The sequence below is a fragment of the Camponotus vicinus genome, unplaced genomic scaffold, assembly GCF_025532165.1.
Source record: "Camponotus vicinus isolate PSW18456_S1 unplaced genomic scaffold, iyCamVici1.0 SCAF_9, whole genome shotgun sequence".
In the NCBI taxonomy this organism is placed as follows: Eukaryota; Metazoa; Arthropoda; class Insecta; order Hymenoptera; family Formicidae; genus Camponotus; species Camponotus vicinus.
This window is the reverse complement of record NW_028141981.1, coordinates 17,506,592-17,533,206: the sequence shown is the minus strand read 5'-3', so window position 1 is coordinate 17,533,206 and position 26,615 is coordinate 17,506,592. Positions and strand designations below refer to the sequence as shown.

General features: G+C 39.5%; 1 protein-coding gene across 8 annotated transcripts in view; it reads right to left on the bottom strand.

Moving 5' to 3' along the window:
• Hth (Meis homeobox homothorax) overlaps positions 1-26,615 on the bottom strand; it is a 425,203-nt gene that overhangs the window by 362,810 nt on the left and 35,778 nt on the right. For 4 of the 8 annotated variants that reach the window (XM_083108987.1, XM_083108980.1, XM_083108985.1 and 1 more), the window contains exons 1-3: positions 19,809-21,608; positions 8,923-9,176; positions 1,135-1,276 (exon numbers count right to left, since the gene is read on the bottom strand). In XM_083108987.1, the coding sequence (XP_082965113.1) occupies positions 1,135-1,276; positions 8,923-9,176; positions 19,809-19,823 (411 nt within the window). In that variant the 5' untranslated portion in view covers positions 19,824-21,608. Of the gene's footprint in view, positions 1-1,134; positions 1,277-8,922; positions 9,177-19,808; positions 21,610-26,615 lie in introns of those variants that run through there. The other 4 variants (XR_014440459.1, XM_083108986.1, XM_083108981.1 and 1 more) reach the window with 3 other exon arrangements.

Sequence of the window (26,615 nt, the reverse complement as noted above, 5' to 3'; positions counted from 1 at the left end):
GTAAGGGACGTATAATTCATTCAAAAAATAGATCAATGCGCTCTATGACATGTGTAAAAATAGCAGAGAAAAAATGTAACGCCTTTAAATATGGAATATGTATATTCGTGTCCTTCCGTTTTCTTACGATATTAGTTGTCCTAGTTTCGAAATATCACTTTCAGTCTCACGTTATCGATGCAAATGTCCGCGCTAACCGAACTATCTCTAGAAAGCACGCGGAAACGCGCGTTCGACCGGTACACTTTCCGAGGCCTTCGAGCAGACCTACGTGTACGAGCTGGCACGCAGACGGCGAAATGGTATGTTTTAAAAGGTCCAAATCGTTTCACGGCATGCGGCCCCGTAGAATCTCGGGTTACCTACGCGTGTCCTTGGGGGGACCTGCCTCAGGTGAGCCGCTAGAGGGAAAGAAAAAAAATAGGAAGAAGGGAATAGAGAAAAAAACGCGCTCACGCGCGCAAGCGAACGAGTCTTCTGTCTCGTTGTCTAGCGGTATATATATATTCGGGGTCTCGAAATATTTCTCTCTCTCTCTCTCTCTCATTCTCTCTCTCTCAACGATAATCCTAAAAATAAGTCCCACGGATAGAAGCAGGGTTCTTCTTCTTCTTCGAGACTTAAGACGCGCCAACTAGTTCTCGTGCATGAATCTACTGTTTCAGGACGAAATGTTCCTCGTGACTCATACAAATGTCCAAAAATCGCCATGGGATATCTTTCACGGAAGGATTATGCGTTTAGTATGTCAAACAAAACCGCAAGAATTTTCGCGAGGACCGGCAAACGGCAGGAGTGCGTCTCGTGTTATTTATAACTCTTTAGAAAATCCTTTCACTTTTCTGCCACAAGTGTGTCAGTCTGTAGTTAATATCGTCTCGACCGTTATATGATTCGTATGTAAATTGTGTGCGTGTGTCATTCTTTAGGAATATAACTTTGAACATCAAAAGAAGAGAGATATTCTATATTTATAGTTTGGACTATATGCATATAATATATTGCAACGATATAAACACGTCGACAGTAAGATGTTTTGCGGCGCATCGATATATATATATATATATATATATATATATATATATATATATATATGCAAAAATAAATTGACATTTATATATATTGTAAACTCACCTGTTTTGAGAAAACAGCGATGTCCTCGTTGAAGCTTTCTGACGAGCAGACGTCACCACCCGCTACACCAGGCTCGCGCGGCGTACACGTTGCCAGCTCGCACTTTTCAAATATGAGTGCGAGGAGTGGGAACAGGGGGTGTCTGGAAGAAGAAACGAGAGAGCGCGTTTAAAGGCACAGACGAGAGTGAGCGAGCGCGCCAACGGCAGATATATTATGCTAACGGAGCGCGCAAACTGGAGCACACGCCGTTTCGCGGGGCAGCGCCGATCTCGACAGGCATGCTAATTAATGCCGTTCGAGCTTCTGGCCGCCGGGCCCCGATTCGTTTCTGCGAAGAGACGATAAATTATCATCCTATGCCCGCGATATTATGTAACGCGCTTGCGAAAGGAGGCGCGAAAATCACGAGCGAGACGAACTTGGCATTCTCCGCGCAATAAATCGATGAAATACCGTTAATTAGCGAGGCGTGTGTATCGTAAAGAGATGTTCGTGCAACAATAATGAGTTTCTTCGCGACGACAAAAAGCTTAAAATGCAAAATGGAATTGGCACGCTAGGTATGGGCCTGATTCCCGCGCCAAAAAGATCCACCTTCGCGTCCTCTCCCTCGCGCAAGTGTTATCCGGGTACCGGATGCTCGTAAATAGCGTTTCTCGAATCGTCGAAGCGTGGCCCGCGTGAAAAAGCGATCCGGATCGACGCAAAGTCCCGTCCTCCGCGCGGCCGCGCGTTTTTCTCTTATCCGCGCGTGACCGACGAGGTGGGCCGCCTGTTAGCGCTACGAGGACGCAATTAACTCGGACAACCGTGGTGGCAGAAGAAGCGAAATTCAGCGTGAAACGCTTAACCGAAAAGCAGGACCACTCCTCCGCTGACCGCGTGGAAAAAATGAGATTCCAAGCCCTTCGTGCAACCGTCAGAATTCGCTCCTTTCATCTTTGTTACGCGGAACGGACAATGTGTTGCAAACTTGGAGAATATTTGTTGAATTTTATTTCTTTGCGCATGTCACTTTATATTAATTATATTATACAAGAGTGACTTTATTCTTTATTTTATCCTACCAGTAATGATTGAAAATATTTAGAGAGAATTCTACAAACCACTTTCTTTTTTAACTCCATTCCTGATTTATTCGCGTTTTATCGACACGCACGGTATATCCACGGACAAATTGAATAATGACGGAGAACGATCGATAATACGGAATGTGTCGTCCCGTGTGAATAACGACTAGGGTAAAATAACATGCGTGTTCGTTTGCAGGAAAATTGCAAATTCGATGGGTGGGATGTGTGTTAAATAATGACAGCGTTCTTACTTTTTGCTATTTTAGTCCCGCCATAGCTCGCATCGATCGAAACAGATCGAGGCATGGCTTCAAAAGTCTGGCTTTACTATAAATCAATACGCGAATCATTCATGAAAAATTCATTTAATCCACTGCTTTATGAAAGATGAAAATGCACAAAATGAGAGAAAATCCATAAATGATGTAAAACAATTAAAACTGTTTCGATTTTCAATTTAACATAAAAAAACGTCTCGAGAATCCTTTTCGAAAAAGAAGGGAGGGAGGGGGAAAGACGAAAAGGTTGTCGTACTATTCGATACACACGCGTAATATTCTTCTGTGCGTACAAAAGCGCGTATTACACACAAAATATGCTTATGGCAACGCGGCATTAGGAGGATAAGATAAGATTAGGCTGGTGCCGGTGCAACACCGTGTTGCAAACAGGGTCTTAATATCGAAGTTTAAAGCTGGCGCAAGCAACTCTGTGGCGCGCATTCTGGAAACAATTATTTACGCGTCGATGTAATATGCAACTACCGTGTTGCATAATGCGCACGACACGCTTACGGAAGCGCGGAATATTTTGCTTTGCCATTTTTTACCTTGCAATCTGTATTAATATTCACGTTACGTTATATATTGAGAATCAATTACATACAAATTTAACCTCAGAAACATCGCGAAAACGATGTACATATGTATGATTCACTATTGCGTGCATGCAAATGACGTCATTTTGAAGTTAAACGAAGCTTACATCAACTCTCAATTTGCGTCCGTGCCGTTAAAATTTTATGTTGAAATTTGTTAAATGATCAGTCATATGTAAATTACCTATTTAAAAAGACACAAGTGGACAAGAGACGATAAGAATGCACGTTTAATTTAAATACAATGCGTAAGGTAAATTTCCACGAAACAAATGTATTTAATTTATATGGATGTTTATTTGAGACGGACGTTACCGAATAGTCTTTGTTACAAATTGACAGAGCTTTATTCGACATCCAAAATATCACGGCAATTATAACTGTTCTTGGATGTTAAAAACATGTATTTTTAACACTTATCACATGTGAATTATTTTGACACTATCCATATGTTAACAATAGAATATCCCGAAGCCCTTAATCGATAAAAAAAAGCTTCAAATTTATTTTTTAACTTTTGTCGCACATGATCATTTTTTACAGATGTCAAGGAATATATATAAATGTTTGTAGATTCTCTTTTAAGCGCTTTGAGACAGCTAAAACTATGACAAGACATTGCGATCCACATATGACTAGAAGTAAAAAAATAAGTGTAAGTTAATACAAGAGTTAAATATAAATACAATTACTTAAAAACAAGAGGCAAGAGCCCTAAAATAAAAATAATGTAAAAAAGCGTTAGGCATTTCAGTGAATCCAATAACATAAAACCAAAGTAAATGAATCATTAAACAAAATATAAAAGTAAGCAATTGCTGCATCCCTGGACGTAGACAGGATGTTTGACGACGCCAGTTAAAAGTGACCATTGACACGGATTTTTAGGCCGCGGCTCCGTCTCGTCCCATGGGGTTATACAATTTCAAAGACGGCGATGAAACCTTAGAGGGGTCTCGAGAAGTTCGATGAGGAAAGAGAGAGAGAAAGAGAGAGGGAGAGGGGGAAAGAGAAAGAGAGAGGAGAGAGATAGAGCAAACGTGGTAGCCGCCAAGGTGGAGGCGTTGTGTGCGCATGGTAGCGGGTCGCGTCTCGCGGCGTGGCGGACATAAAACGATTCGGAACGAATTTCGACAAATTGACGTGGCCGCCGCGAGCAACGTACTCTCCTGCGCGCCAACCTAACCGAGCTGAACCGCGTTGAACGAACCGAACCGAAGGTAGAAAAAAAGTCCCGCCGACTTCACCCCTTTCGCCTGCCGCCGCAGCGTGGGCCGTTACCTCTCTAGCGATCCTTTTTTTTTCTGCTTTCTCCTTGTCTATATCTCTATCGCTTCTACCTCTCCACCTCTAGCGGCTCTCTCCCTCCGTCGCTCTACCCGGCACCGACCGTCCACCACCGGCTAATCGATTTAACGCAACGTCGCGCGGTAATTGTTAATTTAGATTTTTCGCGCGCTCAGCCGCACTGAAAACTTCCGATTTTCTCCTTCTCCTTCTCTTGTGTACCTCTAATGAAATTCGGAGACGGAAGATAATAGCGTTTATAACATTGCGCGGTGCGAAACACCATACAAAATAATTTTTAGTCGTGTAAAAAAAATATCTCCTCGCGCATAAGACGTGCGATTCCTAAAATTTGCGGGAACCTTGCGAGGCCGGAATCGAGCATCACCTATACAGTTTTATACGCGGTCGAGAAAACCACCGAGCGCGTTACGAGTCGCGATTGAATGGGGCGAGCTTTAAGTGCGCGTTTCTTTAAAACGCGGTCGTGCGCGCGGCGCAACAACAAAGTGCAACGTCGATGACAAACGACAGGCAGAAACGAGGTGTCAGAATGACGGGACCGCAAAAGGTAATGATATGATTGGACCGTTGTACGCTGTACAGGGGATGTTTGCGGTTTTGCGGTTTCCGCCCCTCGAATCGACACCTCCCTCTCTCTCTCTCTCTCTCTCTTTGCCTCCCCCGCTCTCTTTCTGACGGCTCTTATTGTTGCGCGCAGGCATCGTCGATTTCACGCGACGTCGCGGTTTACGATTCGCTAAACGACAGCGACGCGTTTTCGCACGCACGGCTTAATTTTGTTAACGGTCCTTTAATCTCGAGTACACGCAAGTAATCGAACGTAAAACACGAGTCATAAGAGTCAAGAAAAAGATGAGTACATGAATATATGAGTCAGGAGAGAAACGAGAATGAAAAGGAAATGTTGAACAATTGTTTTAATTTGTCGCAATTTACATATCTCACCGTTTAAAAAATATTTTGACTAATAGCTAAGTAATATATTTGTTGCTTATGATAGACTGTGTATATGTACATTATATATATTAATTATATTTATCGATCAAATTAGACAATATTTCACAGCACAATAAAAGAAGAAATTTACCGAGATAATAAATTGTCACAAGTTTTTTTGACACTTCTTATGATACTAAAAATAAAATAAAAAACTTATAATACAATGCATTCTTTTGCATCAAATAAAATAAGTAAAAATTTCCTGATTTCTCTTAACTACTGTAATATTGTTGTAAAATAAATAGAAAATAAGATGTAATAGTTTTTGAAATCTTTGCCTCATTAAACGGTACATTCACGAGTATCTCATAAAACTATTTTTAGTCCTTAGAAAACTACGAGAAATGTACAGTTAGTCTATAGATTCTTTTTACGAGTCATTCGCGATGCAAAGATGACGACTATTCACATTCCATCGCGCATATTTATATTAATCAAATTGCTGACTATATGATATCCGCGTGATTATTTATTTCACCGAGAGATCAATAATTGAGCGATATCACTCTTCCATCTGTCGGACGATAAATTGTTACTCGGATTTGCATGAGAAATCGCGAGACGTTTAATTCTTAAATAACTAAGTTGATCGGACCCCTTGCATAAGACACTAAGATTCCAGTGATTGATTTAGATTCGTGTCTTCATGTTGCATCCGGTTTTTACGTAAAACTCTACCAAGCGGAAAAGAGAACCGCAATGAAAAAATTATCAGTGACAGAACAATTATTCATAAATATTACTTTAAACTTTAATGTCATTTTTAGAGCATATGTGTTACTATATTAAAAAAAATAATTACCATTAAATAAAAAATATTAAAAAATAAGTATTATTATTTCATGTTATAAACTATTGACAACTTGACAATAAAGATTTATTGTTAAAATACATTATTAAGAGTTTTATTTTTTTGGCGTGTTGAAGAAATTTGTAAAATATCACTATGTTTTATTTTATTACAAAATTGTACACTAGAGTAAGATGATCAATCTTTAAGTATTGACATATCCATGTAACTTGTTTGAAAAATCATCTTAATGAAATGTCTTAAGACGTCCCTGACTTTTTCTCTTTTTACCGTGGCTCATTACATTCGAGCACGAGCAACATCAATCTCCTCGCACGTGGAAAGCTTTAACAGACGAATTAATCGAGTTGGATGAAACATGAGACAAAAATGGTCACGGATTCTGCTATCGAACGACTCAATTCAATCATGCCAAAAACGTATTCTACAAAACAGGATTATATACTTTATGTGTTAAACGTGAGTATTCCCTTGTAGCATCCAAGTTTTTTTAGCGCGATGGAGAAAAATGCACGTGATATGATTAAATCATAAATGCTCTCAGAAATACCTCAAGTAAAAAAGGCTATTTGTAGAATAAATATTCTTAAAGAGATTCTGATTTTAAAAAAAAGTATATTAAAAAATTGTTTAAAAAATAAAAATATTCCACCAGGTTTTTTAAAAAAAAAGGATACGATCCGAGTTAATCTTCATAATACATAATTTAAAATTAATTCAAAAGAATGCAATTCCAACATAAGATACCGCTATGCAATTAAAATAGAATCCTCCCGGCAGCGAGAGAGCGTGCGTACACGTATAATCGCGCCGAAAACGCACCTTCCTAGGCAGCAACGTTCCGAGAAAGTTGTGGAATCTCCACCTCGGGTCGGACCCGGGCACACGACGAATGGACAAATTACAGGGTGCACGGAATAATGAGGCTCCCGTTCTAGGACGGTACATCAGAAATCGGGGCATCTCGCGACTATAAATCACGCGGAACACGGTCGCTGAGGCAGCTTCATAAAACGGCCAATTGATGTGTTTCAGCTCGTACGAACGATAGATGCGCGTGGCACGAGTTGCGATGATGCAAAGAAAAACAATGCAGGAATGTTGATTAAAAAAAATGTAAAAAAATAAAAAGATAATACAGAAAAGATGGAGATACCATCAGATCTATCTCTATGCATCTAGCCAATTGATCGTAAATTGTTGTATATATTATCTGCCCATTTTATGTACTTTTCATATATAATCTCTCATTCGCATTCTTAATAAGTCTACATATGTATTACTATCTTAAAAGCAAGAAATTAACATGTACAATAAAAACAAGAATAGGAAGAACCTCGTGTAAAAGCAACGTGACGTACTGTCATCGCGGAGGAGCGGAAAGTATCGTTAAGCCGGGGACAGCTCGTTGAAACGTGGTTATCTGTCGAGTTAACCATATGGTAATGATATTCTGTCCGACTTTGCAATGTATCGCAAAAACGATATCGCGCGTGATACAGAAAACTGGACATGTCGCTTCGGAATGTAACGTCAATATTATTCGAGACTGAGGATCCTATAATGATACCAGCAAACTATATATACATCGGTACATTTTCTTCAATATTTCGTTTTAGCGGCCTTCTGCTTGATACTATAACATTATCGACACTTTCTTGCTAACAATACAATTATAAATACACGATATAAATTACGATATAAATTCATTATTCTTATAACAAAATATTCAATATTTCTCTAAGCAAAATGGAAATTATTAATTATTGAAAATAAGCATATTATTATCCTTCATTAAACTTATTTTTTTATACTTTTTATATTATAAAAAATAATATTTAATTAAATTATACTCTTATTAAATTTAATTCAATTATACTGTTATTAAATTTAATTAAATTATACTCTATTATTTCTAAATATATGCATTATTATCATTTTATATGATTTCCATTAGGAAAAATAATTTCTCTATTTCTCTAAAATAATATAAAATGACAATAAATATTTTGAAGTGACGGCAAAAATAATCTTTCTTTTAACAATAATTATATTATCTAAATTTTTTTTAGATTGCTGATATCACATATATACGTAGCATCGACATTTACTTACAACTGTACTATTAATTGAAAAAGAGAAAAAAGAAAGTCGCCTTCTTTTCGAAAGCACGAGAAACGACTCGTCCGTTACAATGAAATTGTTGAGGCAGGTCAGGTAAGCGGATTCAGAAAATCAAATGGCCACGACGAATTTATGTGCATTTCAAGCTCGTTTCTTGCGCTCGCTGTCGCACCTGTTTCCCGCCAAAATATTCTCACTTGTAAAATACAACATTTATCGGCGCGTACTTTTATGCAAATCTCTCGAACGTTAGATAGGTATGTAGGTAGGTAGATACGCGCGGTGGAAACAGATTATGATAAGTATAATCATTAGCGATTACCGTGATTGTGAACTGTAATCGTGCGCGCGCATTTATACTCAAGCTCATGCAAAATTATGTCGCACAAATTAGAGGATCGTCGTAACGGCGGCCGAAAGTGCGCATAATTTCCCGATAAGCCGCATTTAGAAGCCACGTAACGCGCATGCAACTGTCGCTCGTTATCGCGCTCGATAGACTCGTTTCACCCGATCGTCGGCGCTTCGCGCTTCCGGCACAGATATATGTATATATACACGCAAGAGAGAAATACAGAGAAAACACTCACCCGTATATGGCATCCTTGTCGCGTTTGTGGACATCGGGTACCGCGGAGGCCGCGGCCGCGGCTGCCGCCGCGAGAACGTGCTGTGGCGGCTGAGGCGGTGGATACTGGGGGTGGGCCGGTCCCATACTACCAAGGTGTGGACTGTGATGGAGACCGGGAACGCCGCGGGCATTACCGTGTGGATCGTACAGCCCTGCGCCTCCACCGCCACCACCGCCCTCGAGGTAACCCCCGTGCAGCCCGCCATCGTCGTACTGCAATCATAAAGTTATCAAATTAAAATACACCTACAAATTAAAATACATACATAAATATATTGATGTTTTTTTTATTTGCGACGCGATATTTTTTTCTGTATTAAGTATTAGACATTCGTTTCTTTCTTTCTTTCTCTCTCTGTCTCTCTTTCACTAGATTAATATAAAATAAAGAATATATTCTTTGCAATTATGCGATAGTAATACTGTAATTTGCTCGTAATACATTCTAATCTTCATGATACAAAAATTTTCATCTTTTATAATCTGTTGTAATTTTGATATAATACTGGGCAATAAAATGTATGCAAAATAAAATTAATCTTTAATTTTCATCACATTTGCAATATTTATATATAATGCTCCGTTATAATTTTTTCAAAAGCAAGAAATAATGTGGGTTACAAAAGCTTAAATATAGGCGCTGTCTATTCTGGCGTTGGCTCATAAATTTAGAATCGCGCGTTTATAACGATTGACGCAAGGACTCTCGGAGAGAACACGTGGAAAACGTTCAAAAGGTGACACGGAACACCGCTAGAATGTCATGTCTTTTTTTAAGTAAACTTGTATCAATCATAGTTTCGCGACTTCATATTCGTGGGACGAGCATCAGCTGGTGCTTCTCTCTAAGGACATTATATTTTAAGATCAAATGCGCGACATGTAGTGTCATTGCGGTCTGTGTGCGACCACAAAGAGCAATTAGATTGGGAAAATAAAAACCTTCGTGCACGCGTCATCGACTAATGTAAGCTTCGAACATATAAATAACAACCACATTAAAAAAAAAAACGATAATTTCAATCATTTTGATTAGTTAGCAAATTTTTAAATTCTTGTCTTCAAAAAAAGTTTATTAAATTATGCAAATTTAATCGCAAATTTAAAATGCTGTCATATTTTTATTGACATAATTTATATTCAAGGTAATAAAAGAGTATTTTATTGTCGCAAAAAATTAATTTAATATTATTTTTAAAAAAGCGCAAATATATATGTCTGAATTTCCGTATGGAATCACGATAGTCAACTTTTTCTTTCTATCGCTGTCGGAGAAAAATGTAAGATTTAATCGCCGCGGGAGAGACAATTAATTACATACCACCGCGTACGACCGGTAATAAATAACCGCGTATTCAATTACGCCTCTAGCAGCGCCGATTTACCAGAATACCGCAAAAAAAGGGCAAGACCTCGTGATTTCTAGCAATAAAGTTCTCGCGCCGATGCAAAGCTGATGGATGACGAGCAAAAGTGCGCTAATTGCCAGACAAATTCGAGAGCGCGGCGTATCGACAGGGTGCTTGACGAATTGAAAGCCTGGAGACCCGCCTCGATCGATCGCGATCGGTCGGTCAATCGGATATGGAAGCATTGATTTTTCGTCCAAGTCCGCGGTTTGTGCCACGGCAGTCTGCGCGGGAACGAAAGCAAGCCGATTATTATCGTTAATTGCTTAATTCTAGCGTCGGCCTCGGAATGCCGCGTAATTCCGTCGCGAAAACAAGTGGCGGCGGGAATTCGCGGTTTTACCTTCCCGACCGGAGGAAGGAGGGAAATTCTATACAATCTAGAAAAATGTAATTCCGTCCGTTACAAAGTGACATTGCAAAAATATCGCAAGCCATCTGCGTCTTTTTTTCAATTTAATTTGCGTATTTTCGACACTATATGTCACGCACTTGATTTTGAAATATAATATCCTTAGAAGCGATACTCGTCCCACGAATATAAAGTCACAAAATTATGATTGATACAAGTTTACTTAAAAAAAAAAAGAAACATGACATTGTAGTGGGGTCTCGTATCACCTTTTCCATGTGTTCTCTCCGAGAGAGAATCCTTACTCAATCTACTCGAGCAGAAAAAATATGCCGACATAAAAAATCTCGAGGGATGCGATTGCAATTGCTATTGTAATACAACGCTATGTAAATATAAGAAACAAGTATGTATGCCAAGCTCTCGATTAATTTGATTTATGCTCGCGCGCCAAAAACACGTCAGAATTATGAAAATCATATGAGGCGAATCGAATGGACTTGATATCGCTTGAATTAATCCAATACGCGCATTAAAGTCGCCTTGGAGTAGAATGCAAGTATAACACGCCGATTAAAATTCGATCTTTCCAGCGCAACATTCTCATTCTCATATCGCCAAAATGCGATATAATGTTGCGAAGAACCAGAGTACTAAATTAATAGTAATATCTTCATCATTGTTTCACATAAATATTTACATGTGAATCTCTGAAAGCTCGACACACTTCTTGTTACATAGATAGTCGTTACATAAAACACTGATTTCATATCGAATTGAAGATTTATGCTAATCTTAGGGAATTATGAATATTTTTATGAATATTTTATAAAAAGATTTTAACATTCTTCATTTTTTTGCAGTATGATAATTAAATAATAGCAGGCATTATTTATGATATTTGGAAATATACTTTTATAATATTATATGTATGTGAACACGTAATAAATTATGTCTCGGCTATCATTAATAATTTTACTTTTGATTTCTCTATTCGTGCAAACACGCAAGTTTTATTTATTCGCGAAAAACGACGTCAAAGTATCCGGTAGCGCGCGGACACGTCGCGTCTAGAATGCGAATCCCGTGTCGAGGACTGAAGAAGGCCACGAACAATAATTCACCGTCACGACGGTATGAAGATATCACTTGAGCGGAATATCTTAAAGGGTAGTAGAAAAAGCGGGGTGTCTTGTGCCTCTCAAGACGCGATCATGAAACGATCTGCGATGAAGCTCGTCATCGTCGTCCTCGTCAACGTCGCGAAGAAAACTCGCGACAAAGTCGGCTCGAGAGCACGTAAGCATGCCATATATACAATACAATCGTTATACGCGGACAGTTTAGCGCTAATTTGCGACCGAAACGGCGAAGAAGTTACAGCATGACGTCGCGACGATGTCGGACTGTCACCGAGACGTTACGAGCAATGAACCGACTTGATGTGGAAAAGATATTTCCGGAAGCGGTGCGAGAAAACGACGGGTAGATTTTATATACCGATCGTGTTAATATATATATAGTATATATATATAGTGCTTCTATAATAAATTACTCGTCCACCTCTCTTCCTCATCTTCTTAAGTAAATTCAATCGAGTTAATTTCTTTGGGCGCATAGCTAAATATATATTATACTAGCGTGAAATAAACTACGAATGTCACATGAAAATTCATGCGACTACTTAAGTGCTGAATTATGTTTGCGCATAACGTTCGTCCGAGACAAAAATTGAATAATGCATCCTAAAGTTAATACACAAATTTCTCCTGTCACAGGGGATTAATGCAAGACGCCAGAATTCCAACGTATGGAAATGACGTTTTTGCGTAAACAAGGCGCGCGTACGGAAAGCCGTTTCGGTTTCGTGCAACCGGCTCGACAGGCCCCGAGAACCGAGGGAAATTTAGCAAAGCCTGATAAACGACCGCCATTTATAAGTAGATAGGTCAAGGCAAGCGCTTAAGCATCTCGGTATAAATTGCGAAAAAAAAACGCCGAGGAGAGAGGGATGCGGGAGAGAGAGAGAGAGAGAAGAAGGATGAGACACGCAGCTCTGTAATACTCACGACGATTATCTTCGGGTGAAAATATAAATCGGCGGAATATCGCGATCCCCGGCGGATCACCGGGACTCCGAGGACTCAGAAAATTGCCGAATGATGGAGGTGCCGCCGTCGGCGAATTTTGCGAGCCGACGAGGTAAACGCCAATAACCCGACAACATTGGCTTTCCGTCTCTACATCTTTTTTTCTCGCACTTTTTCACTCTTCTCTCCTTCCCTCTAATGCACTCCGCCTCTATCTCCGTTGCACGGCGCGCACAGCCGGCGTTGAAATCAATTTCAGAATTGTATAACGTATCGCGCGCGAAGAAATATCGGAGGCGTCCTACCCGGCTATTAATCTTTCGCGCGAGAGGCGTAATGCGAGAGATTTCGCTGAAAAGATTTCAAGGGAAAATAAAATCCGTCTTTGGCATCGCCAGACTCGTCATCGCTCTCCGATATATGATATTATCCGAATAACTCTTCGTGTAAATGTTATTTTTATTGAGATCGACGATAATTAAATAAGTACGTATACATTGTAATTACTTGACAGAAAATGACGACCTTGAATATCGAGATGTCGCAGAGGAAAAGACGGGACTGTTGATGATGTTTTACGGCGGAACAAGCTCGTCTCGAAATCGGCAAGCATATTCGCGAGCTCTCCACGTCAGCCATAATGTTTTATTTCGAAACAAACTTTTGCGTCGAAATTTTCATTTGACATTTAGTGTCGGCATGAAAATAAAACTCGTTCACCAAGAGGGAGAATCCCCTGGCGGAAAATATATAAACGAGAGATAGATAAATTGATTATTATTTAACACGCCGAGTGAAATTTACAATTTATAATAAAACTTTCGCCGATGATATCGATTGACGACATTGTACCACTTACGGACGCTTTCGCTGTCAATATCGTAAAAGGACAGTCAATATTTTGAAAAAAAAAGAAGAAAAATTTTGTAAACATTTACGTTTTGTGATCAATATCAATTTAGAAAATACTGCGCAATCACTTTTATTTATAAAAGACATATTCTCTCGATGTTAAACTCCTTCTATTTCAGATTTTATTCCGAAATATTTAACGTTTTTCTTTTCTTCACCGCACATACAATTAAACGCGATATATGAAATATAATTATCACACATGGCAGTAATTAGTTCCTTAGAAATTCAATTATCTCAAAAACTTCATATAAAATCAGATAAAGTTCCCGTAAGACAGCTCGTGCCTTGTTATCTTACCTATCGCTTCTTTTATTACGTTAAAATAGAAAATCTAACAATATAAATCGCGGTAGCGTAAAACTTGGAATTAACCCTGAAGTGGTTACGCTACGAGTGTCACATTAAAATAAAATGTTTCCTTCATAACAAAAATTATATAATGTTAAATAAATAAATTATATGTTACACATTTTGTAGTACACTAGTTTCGTCTTTTTAGATTTTAAAAACATTTAATTGGCCAATTTAGAAAAGAAAAATATAAAAATTATATTTTTAGTAAATATATACTTTTGGTTTAATTTTTCATCTTTATCTGCGTATAAGTGAGTTTATAGAAGTTGAACTTTGGATTATTTTCCTTTCTCAAAACTAGAGACGGAAAGGATTAGGAGTTTTCAGAAAATCCGGACTGTCACAGAGATATACCGCGGGAGTTGACAAATACATGTATTAACTAATACATGTATATATAATCTGCCCAGAGAGTCGTCGAATTATATATATATATATATATATATATATATATATAATCTTCTCGTCAATCACAATCGTCTTTCTAGTTAAAAAATCAGTGTTCGCGGATTTATCGATTCGCGAGCATCAGTTCTGAATTTTCTGAAAATTTTCAATCCTTTTCGTGCAATTATTGTCTTGGAAAAAGAAAAGCATTTCGACAACTTTCTTGAATTTGATACGTAAACCAAAAATATGCTTACACTATATTTTCTTTTCTGTTACGAATTGACAATTTAAGCATCTATATCTTCTAACTGTCATACAATATTACATCTTCAAAAGCACGTCAAACGCCGCAAATGTTAGCTAAATATATATAAAACACATTTTCTCTCTCTTCGATAAAACTATCTCGAGTTTTAAGAAGTATTTTGATAGGATTTACGATAACACTTCAGCGATCGCGGCGACGATGCGACTCGAATGCTCGCGATCACATTTTTGGAGAAACAGAAACAGACGACTCGTATCGAGCGGCTCCAAATCGCGGGCATCGAGCCGAGTTAGGCCCATTTATCTCGCGCATGAATATGCCTCCTAACGACTGTCCAGACGAAAAAGGAAAAAAAAGCACGGTGCGTGCAACGGCCAATGGGGAACGGCGAGAAATCGATACGACTTTAATCCATAGGCTAAAGGCCGATATCCGCGGCAATCGGGAGAGCGAAAGTGATTGATGGATACCCATAAATACATAATCACGGCTCATTCGGTGGCGGTACAGCGCCGACGGACGACGAAAAATCGGGTACACCTCGTCGTCCAAGAGTCGTCCGTTATTCACGGTCGGAATTTTTAATCCGAGACGCGCGCTATCGTCTTGTTACACTGCTTCCCCATCGAGATGTACGCTCACATGAAACGGACGCACTTCTTCTATACTCATTTTTTTTCGTAAATACTGTTGATTACTTCGTTATTAAGATAAAATTCAAGAGAATCAGAAACATTAATTTCAAATAATATGAAGATATTATGTAATCTTGCCTACGGAAATAAATGGCCACCTTGGAAAATGAAAATAAAATTGAAATGTGATTTATTAACAAGATGCATCACAATGCATATTTAATTTAATGAGACTTGTTAGTAATTACTAATTTTCCATGGTCAAGTATAAAAGTTTACAAAATGTTTTGTAAAATTAAAAGAATTTCTTACAGCCTGAAATCTCTATCCACGACAAATTTCGAAAAGAGACTTTGACATACAATAGAATATTATAATGAATAGAGAAAAAAAGAAATACGTGAGAGGTTCACTAAACGCATAGCCATATTTCTGAGTAATGTCTGTCATTAAAATATATACGGATAGTTTTAGAACAGTCTGTATATAATGAATAAATGAGATTAAAAATCGGTAAAACTATCAAATAAATTTAATGTTTATCATATTTGCGGTCATTTGAATTCCCGATACCTGTCATCGTTCACAAGCAGACTGAAAAGTTACCAGACACTCGTTGTCGTTCCTTCGGTAAACGTGCGCATCTGGCGCTCGAATATTTATCACGTTTCGCCAATATTTTGCAACCTCCGACAGGGTGTTAGGTCGCCGACAAAAAAATCATCTGTCAAAGATCGAGCTTTGCCGTGGATTTTGCTTTCTCCAATTCCCCAGGAATTCTTCGAGCTAGAGTTTCGCGACTCGTGCACGCACGTTTCGGCAATTTTGCGAGCGTAATCGGGACCGAAAGCAGAATTGAGCGGTAAAACGCGCACGTTCGATCGTTTCGCACGATCCGACTGCGATTGAGACACCGCAAAAAAACATGTTATTTACCCAAAATCATCTATACTCATTATACCCGGCTTACTCGGAACTGTTTACCTCGCCAAATGCAATTAACACCTTGAGAAGGGCACATTGATATTCATGGCGAGAGAAAAAGGGGGAGAGAAAGAGAAGAAATGTGACGTTCGATGAAAGTTTATAGCGTCAAGAATCAAGATAATTAAATTTAATATGAATTTAACGCAATTAAAATCAAAATCTGAAAGCACCACGTTAAAACGTACGAAAAGATTTTGACATCTCGTTAAAAATTGAAAAAGAGAAATAGAAAAATATCTTATATCCCATTGAGAGCCGCACGCATCGCAACGTGTCACACGCGCGAAGAGTATAAATACCCGAACGATTATCGGCGCGCGAGAAGCGTTGCTTTTGCGCCGAGTCAGTTATCGGAATCAATACGACCCGTTTAGCACAGCGCGCATTGAATGATCAAGAAGTGTCAATACGATCGAATTTAATCCTCAACTCCTTCGCTTCAGAGATCGAGTCCACCACACGAGTATTTCGCATTTGCATATGACGGAATAAATATTATTCGAAGGAGCCGAGTATTCTCCGCATCTTGACAAAACAAGTCCCAGGCGAAATTCAAAAAAATATAATTTTTTTTAAATAGATCGAATATATATATTCGCACATATGTATATACATGCACATACAGAAACATTTCTTCACTGAATGTTAATTCTGTCATAAAATTTTTTTAATGAAACAAGTATTAATATGCATTCTTTTCTCGAAAGTTGCATATTTTGATTTGTAATAATCTCTTGTATTATTTTGTTCTATTTACTTTAGTATCTAAATGATATCAAAAATGAAAACTTCTGTCAATGTATCACATTATATAAAAGAGAGAAAGAGAGAGAAAGAAAAAATGAGATATATTCTTATTTTGCGTTTTAATTTATAAATCGATTTATAAAAAATATTTTAATAGAATTATAAATAATAATTATAACTTTAAAATATTTCAAAATGTGAAATCTACAAAAGCATGTCGAAAAAGAAAAATGTTATATTCGACGGCAAGTAAATGTCATAAATAAGTAAAAAATGACACTCAATTATCAAAAATAAAAACCATATAACACACTTGAATTAGAAATAAAATATATACAATTTATTACAATTTATTGTAAATTTTTGCGTTTTATGCTCATCTTAAAAATTTACTTATATTATTTAAAAATCTAGAGATGCAACAATCGAGTTTCTCATACATTTTTTCTTTACACAATATCAATACACAAATCATACTCTTTAACTTTGCGCGCGATACTTTGACAGATTTCACGAATCAAAAGGCTATCACGACAGACCGAGATTTTATACGAAAATCGTAATTATCTCAGTAATTTTTTTGTCTGCCGCGTAAACCACAAGAGTAAACACGCACGAAATTTAATTAATTCCCCGAAGAGTATCCCTGACTACGAGCTTTCCGTTTCTGATCAGACAACGAGATGTTTAGCATCGAAATAATCTCCTTTCGAGATGCGTCCGTCGGGGGTGAATATAAAGCGACGGCAAATTTTTTATTTTCAATCCTTGTTTCACAATTCCGTGTTAATATTTCTCGACTGATTCTATCATCCGTCGGCGGATTTCACGGAAAGAGATAACCGACACGCAGCTACAGATTTTATTCTCGAGGTAGAAATTTTTAAAATGTAAAATTTATCGCGACATATTAAATTTGCAATTTCTGTAACGCGATGAAATTTACTTGGATGAAAATGACGTCACAGAAACTTAAATATCGAAGACCTTAAAGCAAATGTACAAATTTGAAAATAATAAATGCTAAAATAAATCTTAATATGTGAACCTGGAAATTCCACAATGTTGAAAGAAATCATTTGCACTTATTACATTTTATATTATACAGCGCGTGTAGTATAATTTAGTTTTGAAAGTTGTAAAGAACGACTCGAGTTCATGTTGCTTCCAGCGATTCAAATTAAAAAAAAAACAATAAAAGCTTCAACAATCATACCTAATTGAATTATCGTAGACAACTATCTATTACCAGAATAACTTTGCAATTATTTATTACATTAGCGCGCGGAATAATGAAGAAATAATGCATCTAGCTCTCGACACGTTGCAAGTATTTACGAGACGCGAGATATGAACAGAAACGTATTTCGGAATTGCGACGTCTTTCATCATTGAGGACAACAACGCAGTGTCAATTTACCACTTGTTTTAATTATGTGTTCGCAGTGTCACGCGCGTTTATCACACATCGCGATTCGACTGAATGTGCGAGTCTCGCTCTGAAATTCTTTCTCCGAAATTCTGACACGCCAAGCCGTCTTCGTCTGTAACACATACGAACCCGAAATGTTGGAGATAATACTCGAACGAGATAATCACGAGTAGGCGAGCATTCAACGAAAAATCTACATTGCACTCTCGCGGTTCCGAAATGACCTCGACGCACAAACATTCGTTAAACTATGTCTCCCTATTCGGATTTTGTCACTTGTGTACTCTATTGGAGAGAAGTCGAACGCGAGAGGCGTCGTCTCGGCTCGCAATCGAGGCCAGAGGAAATTTACTCCCCGGTGTTGTGTTATGATTATCGGCTGTAATTACGCCGCGGTCAAAGTCGTCCGATTACGATGCGTATAATCGGCTCGAAACGGGCCCGCAAGACTCGCAACGGATATTCAACGCTTTCCATCTCCTCCTCTCTCTCTCTCTTTCTCTCGCATTCGTGTGAATCGGCGGAATGCGCGAATAAGAAATTCGCTCTCGGCGAGTCCGCGAGCAACCCTTTCGCGCGACCGTCTCTTTCCTCGGCCGTCGCGGCGCGTTGTAAACGGCGTTGTAAGCAGCGGTTACAAAACGGAGGCCGTGGCGACCGACATGTAAATTTTCTTTCGACACAAGGCGACGATATTCAATTCAAATTCACCGACCGCGAGGAACCGCGCGCGCTCGAGACGAGACTCGTTGCCTCTCTCGAGACCGTGTTATAATTCACGCGATGCCGATGACTCTCGAAGCTGCCTACAAGAGCAGCATTCGAGTAAAAACTCGAGCTTTCTCGCGAACGAATCACGAATCGAGCGCATTAACCACGACACTCGAGCGCTCTCGCATACGGGACTCTTTTTGATATGTGACATTTGGAGAAGTTGGAATCTTTGTATCATTAATGATTTTTTCCTCTTTTAATTTTGACTCTCGCGATATATATACTGTTACTTGGACACCTTTAAAACACTCATAAACGTCCGTAAAAAATATTTATGGATACATATTTCATCCCTATACTTGAAAAAATCTCAGAACGTTAATATCGTATTTCTGTCACTAAATTCACGTCTCGAGAACGAGATTATAAGATTCTTCAAGGAGGCTCTCATATTTTACGCGAATTGACTTCCGCGACCTATCGACTATCTCGCCTAACGTCGCGAACAACTAAAGGGCAAAAGGTAAACATGTGTGATTGTATAAAACTTACCCTTGGCTGCGCCATGAACGCCCTGGCCGCGCCGGGGAACTCTGCGTGCTGAGCCACCGTAGCGGCTGTATTTTCCCACAATGTAAGCAAGCGAGCCTCGACACTTCACAACACTTTTAAGCACAGTTGTAGCGCGATCTAAGCCTGGCGCTCGGACGCGCTACGCGACGCTGGGCTTTCGCGGCAAAAGGTAGAGTAGCTCGTCCGACGGCTAGAGATCGAGGTCGAACTCCAAGTTCCGTCGGCAGCCGACGGTCCAAACTAAAAGACGAGAGTTTCTCCTTCTTCTTCCTTCGAGAATCGACGCGCACTCGCGTTGGACAATCGTTCCGTCGGCCCGCTTCTATTCCGCTCTGTCTTTCTCTCCCTCTTCTCTCTTCCTCGTTTTCCGTTATGTTTCAAAGGACTCAAGAGCGTCGCTCGCAACGAGACGCGTAGCCGATGAATTTAGATAATCGCGAACAAGCGTCAGCACAGCTCGGCAGCGGGTATAATCGCTCGTGGTAGGGCTTCTGCGACGGCTACGACGACGGCTGCGGCCGGATACGCGTGTTTCCACATCGTCGCCGATGATACCACCTCGGTGGTTGCGGGTTGACGCAGCAGCTTGGGTGTCAGCGCGCCTCCCGTCAATCCCGCATATCACGCTTGCCCGATGCTGGGCACGTGCTTCGTCACGAGAGATGTCTTCAACGACGGTGGACGAGACTCGATCTCGATCGACCTGGAGATGAGACAAGGAGCAGCGATGAGTAGAGTGGCACCTAGAGCGCGAGATTCGCGCGCGAGGCGATCGCGGGACCTGTCGGCCGAGCGTGCCACATCGAGATGGCGCCGGGTTGTCTGTCGCGAGTAGCGCGAAGTGAGCCGTCGTTCCGCAACCAACTTCGGAGTTATCTCACACAACCAAGAGACGTCCTGTTCTATATTCACTATGTTTCGCGCACCAACAACTGACGATAAATCACCTGACCCGATGATGTCACTGACAGAACACCTCGTTACATCCTTCGATACTCAAACACGAGCGAGAAATCCACAAATGACGCCCGACGACGAAGACGACGACGACGACGGGCGTCAGGACGCTTCGCACTATTCACCGTCGCGGCACAGTGTCAACCGATGCATACGCTCGCACCTCGCGGATGCGTTTACAAGGGACGCGCGTGACGCGTGGCACACGGTGGCAGCGGGCAACGGCAGGCAACGACAACAGCGTTGCCACGACGATGCGCTCTATCCCGCGATACGTATCTTCTTCCAAGTTGCCGCCTGTCGCGCACAATCTGTAAGAACCGGGTCGCGGAGCGATAACGCGCGCGCGACGTTACGACGGATATTACGTATACGTGTACGAGACGGACGCGACGCGACGCGAGACGGGACGAGGCGACGACGACGATTACTCGCCGCGTTTACCGTGTACGCGACGGGTGAATACGATATCACCGTAAAGACCGCACGGACGCGAGTCGAGAGAGGAGACCGCGCGAGCGAGTGATGTCCGCGAGACGTCGGCGACCCTCCTCCCTGACCGTGACTACTACTGCGTGTGGCACTCGTAACTCCGGTGGACAGAAGGTGGTAGGTTCGTAGTGTGTTACACGTAGCGGCGGGCGCGCGGTCGAAGGCAGCCACGGGGATATGCGTGTTTCAGGTTTCCCCCACGAAAAAGCAACCGGGTGTAGATCGCACGGGTTAGAGAAGAGCGGAGCGAGCGAGCGTGGAGAGTAGCGCCTAGCGCGGTTTTAGATCCTGCGCCTTCCGCAGTCGTTCGCCAACTGTCAATCAGCGCCGCGCTACGCCGTAGAGTGGGAGACTCGCCGCCACGCCTACGGAACGCGGCCAATGCGTCTTCGAGACCGCCCATCGGGATCGGGCGAGAGAGCGCGCGGTCCAGCGCCGCGACGGCGGGATTGCGAACTACAGAATCCTCCGCCATCGCTACACCACTACCAACGAGACCGCCGACGGATGACGACGACGACCACGACCACGACGACGACGACGACGACGACGACGACGAGGGCCGTGGCTAGGACGATACGAGAACGTCGTTCGCGCGAAATACGCCGAGTCCGGGGAGTCCGGGCGAGCGAGCGGTCAATCGAGGCGTTTCCCGAGGCGCGTTAGCCTCTCGAGACTGTTCTTCCGAAAACTGAAGTTGAGAAAAATCTACGATCCTATATCTATTTCAGAATTTTGCTGCCGGAAAAAAATATCTTCCCGGGAGACTACATAAACGTAGCGTGTTACCTTTTTGCGATATCCAAGTATAATTCTCTCTCTTGCGCTCTCGATTAATATTTCAATTAAAATATAATTGCATACAACTTGATACAGTTAAATGATGTACATAAATAATACATGGGAGTATAAACCTGCGCGTAAATAATTTTCAATTTTTGTCGACTTGGAGTAAACCTGTGACGTGGATATTAATACGATTGATCGTACCGTCGGTGATCGATGTTGTCTGGTGGAATAACTAGTGCGCATTTTGACAGTGTGCTTTCGGGACTACTCTCCCCTTCTGGGTGCTCGGCGGATCGAGCCGAAGATGCTCGAGCGGTCACGAGCGCAGGATAACACTGACAGTCTCAACGCGACGATTACTTCTTGGCAGAGAGAGAATCCGTCGCAATGCTGTTTTTGCACAAACGCAACCGTTTCCGCAAATTTGCAATCGATCCAAGTCACAGATTTGGCTGATTCTGACACGCGATAAATCACCGGTCTTTTCGAAATTATAGTATCACGTGTGCACGTACGAGGAATGAATATTTGTTTCAGCAGAATTAAACGCTGCCCGACAACTGGTCGCGAACGACTGCTTAGTAATCCTATTTAATGAAACACGATTCTTTTAGTCGTCGTTTGCCGTCGGACATTATTGGACACCGGCACAAGAATCTTTCTGTTAACCGCGAGAAGAAACCGCTAGACTATTGATATAAGAATAACAAATATTTTTTTATTACACTTTAAATATGTTGAAAATATATATGTATATAATAACCATGTTAAATCCAAAATAGAAATTTCCGTAGAGTTTATAGTTTGTTTATACTGAATAAGGAGCTTTAATGTTTACCTTAAGTCTTAAAAATGATCCTCTATTTTGATGCTTCAAACGAGACAAAATATTCATACATACACACATATGTATATGTGTAATACAAAACACATCACGCACTCACACTATTGTTTACACACGCACATTACGTGTGTTTTTTTCTGTTTTTATCCGTAATTCTTCGAAATTATTCTCGCAAGACATAACATTGAAAAAAATCCAATTTTATAATAATGTATATACGTGTACATGTCAAACTAAAAATATTGAGTGGATGTTTTAACGACTTAACGCGGATTCGTCCGAGATGTAAGTCCATAGAGAATGATTACCGACCAAACAGGGCCATCACCGACGACAATATGGGCGATTAATTTTCCCTTTTCTTCATAATTTCGTCGGCGTTTTACGCCAGGCGCCAACGATCGAGCTTTGAATGAACCGAACAGCTGACTCCGCGTAGGAATTGGGTCGCGAACGTGCGGTTTCGAACTTTGAATGGTATTCGGCGTTCGGTGAGTAATAGCGACAGGAGGCGGTTGCAGGAGGACGAGGAGGAGGGCGGTCGGCCTGTCACCGACATCACTCAGTGTCTCCCTCCTGGCGTTCACTTCGCTCGATTTTATGACTCTCTCATCCCGCACTTCCCTCTTCCTCCCTCCCCTCCCTCTTCCCTGTAGTCGACGTCGTCGTCGTCGTCGTCGTCGTCGCCCCCCGTGCTCGTCCTCGCGCGCCTACCATCGTCCTTTGCGCGCGCGTTTACACGCCGCGTTCCGCATAATATCGCAAATTGACACATCCGCGTTCAGCAGCCATCGATCGATGTGGCGGCGTCGAACTGGACGCCGTCAACGAGGCGGATAATGAATCCCGGATCTCCGAATTTACGTTGGACGCGTCTTATAACGTAGAAACACAAGATGGGTCTATTCCCCCGACTTGTTTATTTTTTCTTGTATAAATTTATAATATTGTAAACTCTTTATGTACGGATACAAGATTAATTGTGTAGGAATATAATATTTATAAATACCGAAAGATTATAAATATGATAAAAATATAAATATATGAAATAAATTATAAGACCGTATGATTAAAATTACATATGCATACTAGTGAATAAAATTTATCGTAAATTATGAGAAATTCTTACAGAAGATTTTGTCGAGAGTTTAAAGGTTAACTTTCTATTCTCACAAGATTCCAAGCTTTCTTTGCTCAACGCGTAGAAACTTTGGCAAGCAACTGAAGAGAACAAATCACATAAATAATAGTGATTCAAGTCGATACAAAAAAATGCACTTTTAAAATTTAAATTCATAATTTCATAATTAAAATATACACTAAATTATATCGAGTTAAGGATTAGAAATACAAAAATAGTTTCTAAAACATACATAATTGTTATTTCAAGCGCGAAAAAATTATTTAATAGGTTTTGCTCAAAGTATTCAGGCATAGCATCAGATCATCTTACATCAGAACCATTCTTAGCGAAGTGTTTGCAACGTAAACATACAAATCGATCCTAAAGCATCGATTTATATGTTGGAACGTATTGAGTTGTCCAACTTAACAATAAGAAAGAAACGGCATGGTCACCATCAAATATGCTTTTTTAGACTTCTTTTGCTGAAAGAATGCTATTATTCGTTTAATTCTTAAGTTTATAGAAAGTTGTAAGAAATGAGTTTATCTACAGAGAATGCAGGATACATGCTCCGGAGGTCTGTTACTTTGCCATAAATTTTGTCAATCAAATGAAACAAACAACTATGTCAACTATGTCATATATCGGCCAATACAATAAAAGAGACTTTTTTTGCTCTCTTTCTCTCGATCATGAAACCAGCCACGAGCTATTAAATTCCTCGTGACGCCAAAAAATGATTGATTCTAACGTAAACCTCCCGCCTGCCTGCGAATTATCTAAGTGGCTCCACGAAAAATTCGATAAACGTTGACGGAGCCGGGAAAGCTGTCACTCTCGCTACTCTTTTATGGATTTGCGGCCACGTGCTTTACAATTACAATTTGAGATTTATTAAATAAAGTGTAAAAAGTAACGTATAAAGTATATGAAATAAAAATGTGTGCTACTAAGAATGAAATCAAGAATATAATCAATCAATAATTATATTAAAAAATTATAATTTAAAAATATATAACTTTAGTATACATGTACTATTTTTTTATTTTGTATTTTATATTTTATTATATATTTTTTTATTTATTATTTATTACTTATACACACTATAACTCTGTAGCATTTATATTTATTTTTTTTATAGATGCTTTATCAACGATCTAAGAAATATAATTTTATTAATTTTAAATAAGTAAGATTAAATTATTTATTTTTCATTGAGAAAAGCAAGACTAATTTGTCTCTTGATTTATTTCTCTATTGTCTGTGTATATCGACAATGTTATATAAAAGACGATAGAAAGGTCGATTACATTCATGTCACAACTAAATAAACGCGACGTGATCGCGATTCGGTTATAAACTTTGACAAGATAGTCGTCGTATTCTCGAAACAGTCAAAGCTGCGCAATCCTGAAAACGCGTTTACGAAGATGGAATTACAGAAAGAGTTTTTTTTTCAAGTGACGTGAATTAATGCGCCGAGAAAAATGATGCAATAGTTTACGCGATTTAAAAACTCGTTTCGTATTTTCAATAATTCTGCAAAATGCCTCAGCTGTCTTTTCTTTTGGAAAGAAAGGGGAGAGAGACGTAATAAGTCGAAGTCTATACACAGTCAAGCAGATAGAAGACAGAACGAAACGTATACATATCTATACATATGTCGATGTACGCTGATAATTTGTATTTCGTGGAAAGTCTCGATGCGGAGAATGTTTGGAGTCGCGAGTTTCATTTAGAATACATTAAAATTTTTGTGATAAAACCACATTTTGCGCTCGGTGTATAAAAGAAAGAGAAGCAAAGTTTTTACAGAAATAAAATCTAAACGTCTAAACTTTAATTCTATCATCTCTCAATTACAAGAGCGTTGTTTGAAATTGGTTATCTTATCGCGAAGCATATGGAATTACTTACTAAGAATTGTCTCCGTAAATCTTGTCTCTGATTTGTTCGGACAAAAAAAGCGAGACATGAGAATGAGAGCGAGAGAGACAACAGATTTCTTTCCGTTTAACTATAATCTAGATCTTTTCGAAGAATTTTAGAATAAAAAACGAAATATAAGAAAATGAAAGCAATAGAGAATTTCTTTCCTACAGTCTAGATTTATCCGTAAAATTTTTAGTATTGTACATGTCAACACAAATAAACATATGTACACGATATGCACGAGTTTTCAAATATACAAAACATACATAAGAAATTCTATTCGAGTCGATAATCAAAAGTCGATTTTACGAAAAGAAATTTTTCACACACACAGCGCAGATACATATTTCAAATCTTTTAGGATTTTTTATTTTTCATGTAAAAAACAGAAGAAATTAAACTAGAGATATGTACGAAAAGATATGTTACTCTTAAAAGATTAAATCCCGATTTTATCGTAAATCGGGGAATGTGTTACTTTATAGACTTGCTGTTATAAGACATTACAGTAAATAATCTCGCGTCTTAAAAATATCACATATAATTATATTTCCAAAAGTTTATCCAATATTGTTTAAAATATGGTTAAAGACTATCGAATCTTTTGTCATCATGCAGATATTTTGCGAAGAAATATTAATGTTTC